At 47.2% G+C, this 10,615-nt stretch overlaps 1 protein-coding gene across 2 annotated transcripts in view; it reads right to left on the bottom strand.

Moving 5' to 3' along the window:
- The window catches only part of STK10 (serine/threonine kinase 10), a 124,986-nt gene that overhangs the window by 50,370 nt on the left and 64,001 nt on the right, over positions 1-10,615 (bottom strand). For both annotated transcript variants that reach the window (XM_010851290.1, XM_010851291.1), the window contains one exon: positions 564-636. In XM_010851290.1, the coding sequence (XP_010849592.1) occupies positions 564-636 (73 nt within the window). The remainder of the gene's footprint in view (positions 1-563; positions 637-10,615) is intronic.

Genomic DNA, 10,615 nt, shown 5'->3' on the forward strand with positions numbered 1-10,615 from the left:
GGGGGGAGAGAGAGAGTGAGTAATAAGCAGGCAAAAAAGGAACCCAACTCCATGATGGGACGGAGTAAAACAGAAAGCAGTTAGGTGTGAAACTGAGAGAGGCTTTTTCTTTTTGGAAAAGAAGGAACCAAAACGGACTGGAAGAGTCTAGGGAGATTTCATATAAGCATAGCAACAGAGCTCATACCGCTCATCTTCCTGGCCCCAGCTCTAGCTCTGGGTCTGCCTGTCAATCTACACTTGTTGAATTCATCAAGAACCATTCTCCAGGGAATGTCAGTTCTTATCCGTGGAGCACTTTCTATATGCACCACCCCATTTAATCCTCACAATACCACATTATATAGGCACTATTATACCCCTCATTTCACAGATGAGTAAACTGAGGCACAAAAAGCTGGGCAATATGGCCAAGGTCTCGGCGGGCGCAGGCTCAGACCCAGCAGGCTGACTCAGGAGCCCCTGCCTGTCCTCTCCCCTCCAGCCCAGCCAGGGGTCACCAAGGGGACATGGAGGTGTGACGTTCAGTCCACCATCCCATTTCCAGAGGCTACACGACTCACCAGTAAGGCGTTCCTATGAAGGAATCTCGCTTCTGCAAAGTTTTCAGATTCTTGGCAGACACACCGAAGTCAGCTGCAAGGCAAGAATCTCAGATAGAGGACTGGATGGACATTCCTCCACCCACGGCCCTGGGGTGTGGACGCAGAGATTCGCGTTCCAAACGCGATGCCATTTTCTGTCTAGCAAATTAGTGATCATTAAAAAATAACAACACCCACTGCTGTAAGAGGTATGCACCTTCCTACTTGCCAATAAGAATATAAATTGAAGAGGCTTTCAGGAAAGCAGTTTGGCAATAAATAGCAAGAACTTCTGAAATACTCATACTTGGGACATCCCTAGTGGTCCTGTGGTTAAGACTTTGAGCTCCCAATGCAAGGCGCATGGGTTTGATCCATGGTTGGAGAATTAAGATCCCACATGCCACACGGTCAGACTAAAAAGATTAATTAAATAAGGCACCCATACTCTTCTGGCGCAGTAATCCAAATCTAGGGGTCTACCTTAATGAAATAATTTTCTTTCTTTTTTTTTTGGCACCACCTTTCAGCTTGGGGGATCTTAGTTCCCCAACCAGGCAGGGACTGAACCCAGGCCCTCAGCAACGAAAGCACAGAGTCCTAACCATTGCACCACCAGGGAATTCCCTGAAATAATCTTAAATATAAAAACATTATGGGTAATGATTGTTCACCAAAATGCCATTATCATAGATACAACTTAAAAACAAGCATCACTGCTTAGCTTTCATGGAGGGATGTTTAAAATTCTTATGTGCAGTATATAATACATTCTGTCTTTTCTAAAAAGGATTTAAGATTATGTATCATATATACAAACGTACACACAAGAAAAATGAACTAGGATGTGAAGAGCTGAAACATTAGAAAAGACCCTGATGCTGGGAAAGATTGAAGGCAGGAGGAGAAGGGGACGACAGAGGATGAGATGGTTGGGTGGCATCACTGACCCAATGGACATGAGTTTGAGCAGCTCCGGGAGATGGTGAAGGACAGGGAAGCCTGACATGCTGCAGTCCATGGGGTCACAAAGAGTTGGACACGACTGAGCGACTGAACAACAATAAGAAAGAAGTATGTTAGTTGCTCAGTCGTGTCCAACTCGTTGCGACCCCATGGACTGTATTTCCACCAGGTTCCTCTGTCCATGGAACTCTCCAGGCAAGAATACTGGAGTAGGTTGCCATTTCCTTCTCCAGGCAATCTTCCCAACCCAGGGATAAAACCCAGGTCTCCTGTACTGCAGGCAGATTCTTCAGCATCTGAGCCACCAGGAAAACCAAGAAAGAAGGTAAAGACTAAATAACTGAACAGATTAAGTGTGATACACACACATATGGTGGAATATTTTATAGTCATTAAAGTTTAAAAATATCTTATTCAATATTTCAATACTGAATTGTACATAATATTCAACTTAATACACACTTAATAATGATAATAGATGAGGGAGACTAAGAGGCACAAACTTCCAGTTATAAAATAAATGACTCCTAGGAATGAAATGTACAGCGTAGGGAATACAGTCAGTAATAATGTAATATCTTTGTGCGGCAATAGATGGTCTTATAGCGGTGATCATTTTATAATGTGTAGAAAAATCAACTTACTACGTTTTACACCAGGAGTCAATATAGTGTTGTCAACAAACAAACAAACTCACAGAAAAAGAGATCGTATCTATGGGGGGTTGGGGGAAGGAGAATTAGATGAAATTAGTCAAAAGGTACAAACTTGCAGTTATAAGATAAATAAGTACTAGGAATGTACTTAAATATGCTTAAATATAATTAAGCACAATAAATATATATATAAATAAATATAACATTACTATATGTTATATATGAGAGTTGTTAAGAGAGTAAATCCTAAGAGTTCTCATCATAAGGAAAAAATTTTTTTCTTTTACTTTGTAACCACACAAATGGATATTCACGAAATTTATCGTGATAATCATTTCATGGTGTATGTAAGTCCAATCGTTATGATGTAACCTTAAACTGACATAGTGCTGAATGTCAATTATATCCGAATAAAAATGTAGGGGAGAATAAATTAAAATTTTAAAACACCATGTGTGCTAAGCCACTTCAATAGTGTCCAACTCTGTGTGACTCTGTGGACTATAACCCACCAGGCTCCTCTGTCCATGGGGTTCTCCAGGCAAGAATACTGGAGTGGGTTGCCACGCCCTTCTCCAGGGGACCTTCCCGACCCAGGGGTCACACCCACATTTCTTACGTCTCCTCCATAGGCAGGCAGGCTCCTTACCACCAGTGCCACCTGGGAAGTCTTAACAAATATTGAAATATTCAATGTTTAATAGAATATGAAAATATTTTATTGGTATATTTATATAGACTCAACAGGAAAGGGAGAGGATGCATATTTGAATCTATTGTATGGTTGGAATTATACCCTACCTCTCCCCAAAAGAGCAAAACTACAGTTTGAATTATTGGAGGAAATGTACTAGCTTGCTTAAATCGTTGTCCATGGGCAGAGAGACGAGATGAGGTTTCTTCCACTTTTCTGAAGTTTGCCATTACAAAAGCATTTGACTTTCAGGACTAACAAAATAATACAATTTCTCTTTACACACATTCATCACCACCACCCATTGCTAAGGGAAGAAGCCAGCACCACAAAGAGGAATTTTCTCCAGTGTTCCAGCCTTCCGACGCCAAGCTCCACCTTGATTAAAAGCTGAACTCGAGAGGAAGCAACATACTGAGGGAACCACTGGAGTGGCAACAGCCAGCCGCCCTAAGAGCCGCCACCTGGGTCTGGAAGCCACACTCGGCAGTTTCACTCAGACTCACACTTTCAAACCAGGAGCGGGCACGGCGCTGAGCTCAGCTACATGCTGAGCGACAGGCCTGAGCACGAGAGAGCGGGGCTCCAGGTTCACCCCGTCTGTGTCACTGCCTTCTTTCATCTATTCATTTAAGTTCCATCTGGAACCACCCATGAGCTGGAGCAGAGAACACAGTGGGGAAAAAGCAAACTAAGTCCGTGCCCTCTGGCAACTCGAAGTTTAGTGGTGGAGGCAGCTGGCAATCCCATGAACACCAACTGTGTCTGTTCACAATTGTGTGACATGATGGGGAGGCGGGGGTGCAGGACTCGAGAGACAAGGAAGGCGGGACCTGGAAGAAGTCCAGCTAAGGAAAAACCCAGAAAATTATTCGGCGTGGCCATCTCACATGCTTATGCGTCCTACAAAAAGCGAAATATTCTAGCAGTGCTGTAATGAGACGTTACATCCTACTGTTGATATATATATGCTCTGGTATACAGATGTCCTTTTGTTGTCACAGCACTACAGTGAAACACACAAATAAAAACTTAAATTCATAAAAAAAAATTTTTTTTTCATTTCCAGGCAATTCATTCATTCAACAAATATCTATTATGTGCCAGGCACTGTTTTAGGCACAGAGAGGAAACAAAACCTTCACCCTCATTGGCCTGTTTTTCTAGTGGTAGAAACAGGCCCTCCACACCATGGGACTCCTGGTAATGGGAAGGGCCATGCAGGGATAAGGCAGAGACAGGGCTGGTGCGTGCAGTTTAGACAGGTCAAGGGCTAGGGGAACGTATTTCCAGGCATAGGAAACAAGCTGGCTGGAGGGCACAGGATGGGCAGGGCAGCATGGCTGGAAGGGGTGGTCTTAGATAAGGGGAGAGACAGGCAGGGGCCAGGACAGTTACCAAGCCTCCAAGCCTCAGTGTCCCCGCAGTGACACGGGGTGAGACTGTAGAACTCACTCTGCAGGGCTGCAGTGAGGATGAAACGACACACCAAGGCACTCAGCTCCAAGCCCAGCTCGTGGTAAGTGCTCCATCATGATAGTGAGTATTCCATGGGGTACTTGAGCTGTACTCCCGAGAGTCTGAGGCGGGGACGAGGACGAGGCTGTACTGAGACCTCCTCCTGGGAATGGTCAGGACTGCTGGCCTCTGAGCCTTAGTCAGTGCTAACTGGACAAGAGCTACTTGGTCAGCTGAGGGAAGTGCTCACGGGACAGGCTGGCTACTGGGGCTGGAGAGCTGCTGCCTTTCAGGGTGGGAGCAGCAGCAGCTACAGGGTGAGATGCAAAGCCCAGGAAACCCAGGTGAGGGGCCAGCTCTGCCCTGTTGGCCTGGACATGTCACCACCCTTCTGGACCCAGGGGTGAGGACGGGCACCCATGTGGGCCTGGCTCTCCATATAAACACCAACAATGGCTGACATGCCATCCCAGAACACCTCTGAGGAAGAGGGACTGCCTCTCAGACCCAGGGTGAGGCTTCCAGGAGAGACACTGGAGCTGGCTACTCCCATATCTCAGCACCCACTGGTCCCTTCCAAAGAAGGGAGTGGAAAAGCAGAAACCACCAGCTTTCAAAATGACACACAGTTGGTCCCCAGGGTCCTCCCTAAAACAAGCGCCTGCCAGCTTCTTGGGTGGTTGCTACTTCCGCTTCTGGGGCCCAGGCTGGGTGGGGGGGGTCGGCCCCTCCCCGAAGCCCAGGAACCTTGGGCTGTCCCTGGGCAGGGGGCAGGGGGGCCCCAGCTGTTTGCTCCCTGAATGGACTTTATAAGCCATGTCCCCCGACAGGTAGACGGCTGCTCTCAGACAGTTCAAAGGGGATTTTCACCAGGCAGTCTCTGTGGTTGAAAACATTCCTCTCTCCCCTTCTCCTATTTTAAAACAAGAATCAGAGACAAAGCAGCAGACATGTGGGGACTCTATACACTATCACTTCCATAAGGAAAGAGGCCATTTCTGCTTTGTCCACAGCTGTACCTGATGCTGCATCTGCCACGTGAAACACTCAACAGGGCTATCAAATGAACAAGATAAATGAAAAAACAGGAAAAAAAAGACAAAACTGGGCCTTAAGACATATGTTTGCGGGCCTTCCCCACCAGTCCAGGGGTAAAGACTCCATGCTCCCTGCATGCTGCAGCCAAAAACAAACAATGGAAAAAGAAAACATGTTTGACAATAATTCTACCTCTGGAAATAAACCCCAAACCGGACTTCAAATACACATGGAAGCTTCTAAAGCATTATTCAAAAGAGGGAAAGACTGGAAGTGACCTGAGCTGCTGCTGAACCCTGACTGGCGGACAGTTCAGGAAACTGAGGCTCACTCAGACCGTGGGCGGAGGAGCCTGGTAGGCTGCAGTCCATGGGGTCACTAGAGTCGGACACAACTGAGCGACTTCCCTTTCACTTTTCACTGTCATGCATTGGAGAAGGAAATGGCAAGCCACTCCAGTGTTCTTGCCTGGAGAATCCCAGGGACAGGGAGCCTGGTGGGCTGCCGTCTGTGGGGTCGCACAGAGTTGGACACGACTGAAGCGACTTAGCAGCAGCAGCAGCAGCAGACCATGAAATCACACGCAGTTCGTAAAAAGGATGAGCTTGCCTTTGTGCTAATTTGGAAGCTGGTCCATAATACGCTATTCCCTCCAGGGTGCTGACAGCCCAATGCACAGTGTGAAATGGACAGTGTGGACTCCAGTTATATCTTAAGAAGAACGGCACGTGCATACTGTGAACACACAGACGTCCGTAAGCACAGAAAACGGTCTGGGAGGCCATCAGACTTAGTCGTGACCACCTCCCCGGGAGTGTGACTTTGGTGGGGGCAGTGTACACCATCAGACTTAGTTGTGACCACCTCCCCGGGAGTGGGACTTTGGTGGGGGCAGTGTACGCCATCAGACTTAGTCGTGACCACCTCCCCGGGAGTGGGACTTTGGTGGGGGCAGTGTACGCCATCAGACTTAGTCGTGACCACCTCCCCGGGAGTGGGACTTTGGTGGGGGCAGTGTACGCCATCAGACTTAGTCGTGACCACCTCCCCGGGAGTGGGACTTTGGTGGGGGCAGTGTACGCCATCAGACTTAGTCGTGACCACCTCCCCGGGAGTGGGACTTTGGTGGGGGCAATGTACGCCATCAGACTTAGTCGTGACCACCTCCCCGGGAGCGGGACTTTGGCGGGGGCAGTGTACTGAGGTGGCCTTACGTTTTTTACTGTGTACACTTCATAGAGAGTGTGCATTGCTTTTATGGTTTGAAAAGCTGAAATATATGTGGTAAGTTGCGGGGGTTGTTTTTGTTTTTAAGTAAAACCCGGTGGGGGCCAGGATGTGGTGAAAAAACTTCACACTCTGCGGGGGGGTGTAAACCGGCGCATCCAGCGTGAAGGGCACTCTGGCCTCAGGAATCAACGCCGCCTGACACACCACACCCACCCAACAGTTCTGCTTCTGAGCAGCCCTCTAAACGGTGCGATTACAGACGGAGACCCACAGACACACACACAGGCATGCCCGTCGCCACACCACCCAGAGGGTCGTGCGAGAAACCTCACGAGACGCCCAAATAGCCAACCTCGGGGGATTCATAAGTTAATCATGGTTTGCACAAGCGATGGAATGAAAGAAAAACATGAAGTAACCATGTTTCTAAGGAACGTTTAAGGATATCTTAACAAAACGTTTAAGGGGTTATCTGATATTATTCAATTTTTTAAAAAAGCTGACTGGAAAATATATATATATGTATTAATATAGGTATATATACCATGATCTCACTTAAAAAAAAAAACAAAACTACATGTTGATCTAATAAAAACTACTATTTACTGACAACTTATTGGGTGTGCTGCTGCTTCTGCTGCTAAGTCGCTTCAGTTGTGTCCGACTCTGTGACCCCATAGATGGCAGCCCACCAGGCTCCTCCGTCCCTGGGATTCTCCAGGCAAGAACACTGGAGTGGGTTGCCATTTCCCTCTCCAATGCATGAAAGGGAAAAGTGAAAGTGAAGTCGCTCAGTCGTGTGCGACTATTAGCAACCCCATGGACTGCAGCCCACCAGGCGCCTCCACCCATGGGACTTTCCAGGCAAGAGCACTGGAGTGGGGTGCCACTGCCTTCTCCAAGTGGGTGTGCAGCACTACCCAAAGAGGCTGACATGTTATCATTTGCCTTCCTCTACATATCACCTTGCATCTCATCAGCATATATATTACTATATATTTATCATTTGTATCTATGACCCTTTGGGACAGGGAAAATTATTATCCTTATTTTACAGATGAGGACAATGACGTTTAGAGAGATTAAGTAACTTGTGGATGGTCGCCCAGCATGAAGGACAGATGTGCCTCTAAGTCTGTGTGCTTTACCACTCTCTGGTCCCACCTTTCTGAGCAGAGAAAAAAGACTGGAAGGAAGCTGACAGTGGTACATTCCGGCAAGATCAGAAGGGACTTTAATTTTCTTCTTTGTGGGTCTTATTCCTAATTGTCTATAGGGCTATATCTACCCATATAGTCATTCTTAAATATATTTACTTACTACCAAGGCAACGCTGATTATCAAAAATTCAGACATTTACACAATAAAAAGTGTCCATAATCCTGGCAGTGATAAACACTTATGAAATTGTTGCATCTAGCTCTAGACTTATTGATATAAATAAAAATCACATATGTAAATAAAATCATAAAAAATTGTGTGTGTGTGTGTGTGTGTGTACACACACACACACACACACACACACACACACGCTGCTGTATAGTTGCTTCAGTCGTGTCTGACTCTTTGCAATCCTATGGACTGTAGCCCACCAGGCTCCTCTGTTCATGGAATTCTCCAGGTAAGAGCACTAGAGTGGGTTGCCATGCTCTCCTCCAGAGGATCTTCCCAACTCAGGGATCGGCCCTGGGCCTCCTGCATCACAGGCAGAGTCTTCACCACTGAGCTACCAGGGAAGAGGAAATGGCACCCACTCCAGTATTCTTGCCTGGAGAATCCCATGGACAGAGAAGCCTGGTGGGCTGCAGTCTTGGGGTCGCGAAGAGTCGGACACAACTGAGCGAGTAAGCACATATATATACATATATATAAAATGTTCAGGTATTTGCTGCTTTTAAAAGAATGAAATCGGATTAAACATACTATTTTGCAACTTGTTTTTTTCCCTTTCACAGTATGTACATACATCTTAACAAAAGATTATCATTTTCTACAACTTCATTTTCAATAACTGAAAAAGATTCTACTGTATGACATACCATAACTTATTCAAATAATCCTCTACCGGAGTAAACTGGATCACTTCTGATTTCTTGCTGTTACTAATACTGCCGCAGTGAATACCACTGTACATATCTTTCCATACATGTGTAAATGGCACACGTAACTTTTACAATCAGAAAACTACATAACGGTATACATGCATTACATATCACGCTCTGTGCACACAGGGAGGCAGTGAACAGCATGAAGTTATACAGGAGACTCTCTCATCTGTCCCCTTAACTGCAGGCGACCACAAGAATCCAATATAAGAGCAGCCTTTTCCCAGACAACGCCAGGCCAGCTAGAGCCAGCCGCTGCCCAGCAGTCCTCCTCTCCTGGACCCTCCACCCCATGCCCAGGGGGTCCACAGTCCAGCTAGGTCAGGATTTACCTGAGAGCCTTCCCGGTAGGCTTCAACCCAGGGTGGTGCCACCTGCCCCAGGAAGCATTTGGAAATAAATGGGCAGTCAGGCTGCCACAACAATGAACTGCTGCCGTTTAGTGAGCAAGAGCCAGGGATGCTGCCCTTCCTTACGTGGCAAAAACTGTCCCATCGAAAACGCTGGCAGTGACCCTGCGGGCAAACACTAGCCACAGGCCTCACGGTGCAGACAGAACAGTGAAGCCTCACCGAGGGTTTAGGACCTGCTGAAACTGGGGTAGGGATGGGAGAATCAAAGGCTTCCACCACCCAGCCCTGGGAGCCCAGGGGCCTCCTTCCTCTGGATCAGGGCAGCCAGAGGCATGCCTGGGCTCAAAAGAAGGAGGTGTCTACCAATAACCCGTAATCTCTCTCATAATAACTACCAGGACATCTGTCTTCCTAGGGATATCACAGAAACAGTACCAAGCAGGGAAGTGAGAAGAGTCTACGGTGATTTGAGACAAACTATTTCTTGTTTCTGAGCCTCATTTTCTTCATCTAGTAAATGGGTCATATCTTTTAAACTAATTAATTTTGGCTGCATTGGATCTTCGCTGCTATGCACGAGTTGCAATCAGCGGCTACTCTTGGTTGCAAGGCCCAGGCTTCTCTTGTTACAGAGCACAGGCTCTAGGCACGAGGCTTCAGGAGTTGCAACACGCGGGCTCAGTCGTGACTCACAGGCTTACTTGTCCCTTGGCATGTGGAATCTTCCCAGACCAGGGATCGAACCCGTGTCCCGTGTCTCATCCACAGTACCACCAGGAAAAGTCCAACGGGGTCATATTATACAACCAACTGTGAGACCGAAAGAACTGCTCTATTTTTCTATTTCCATTTTTGTTTTGTTTTTCAGGCAACCAGATACAGGGGACCCCTAATAAGGGCTTTGTTTTCCCATTTAGTCCCCTCTGTCTTTGGCCTCCCACTCCCACTGCCTTCATCCTCTCTTCTCTCCCATAACTCTTCATTTTTCTAGTCGTTTCCCTTTCTCAAGTCAATTGCAAATTCAGTCCTTTGTTTTCCATCCACTTCCACCTCACTCACTCCCTTTTCTGGGTCGCTATTACTCCAACAGGCTGTGTCAGTCTAGAGTAGACAGCAGTTGTTTTTTTAGCAACTCCAAATCTTTTCTCCTTCTGGAAAACCATGTCCCCCACCCACAACCACACTGTTCTATGGTGGCAAGGGGGACTGTCATATTGATACATACGCCGGCCCAAATCTCACAGAGTGACTACAAGCCGGGCCAGTCAGAGAAGCCTGCTTGCTAGGCCTCCCAGTTGGACCGGGAATCTGCATCTGAGCCACGCTGGGCCCATCAGTTAACTCTTCACTGGGATTATTGACTCTGAGATGTGAAATGCTGTGGCTCAGCTCACTCTGCAGGAGGTGGTACTGGGAAAAGTGAACACTTAGCCAGAAGCTGCAGAGAAGGCAATGGCACCTCACTCCAGTACTCTTGCCTGGAAAATCCCATGGACGGAGGAGCCTGGTAGGCTGCAGTCCATGGGGTCGC

The sequence above is a fragment of the Bison bison genome, unplaced genomic scaffold, assembly GCF_000754665.1.
Source record: "Bison bison bison isolate TAMUID 2011002044 unplaced genomic scaffold, Bison_UMD1.0 scf7180017864301, whole genome shotgun sequence".
In the NCBI taxonomy this organism is placed as follows: domain Eukaryota; kingdom Metazoa; phylum Chordata; class Mammalia; order Artiodactyla; family Bovidae; genus Bison; species Bison bison.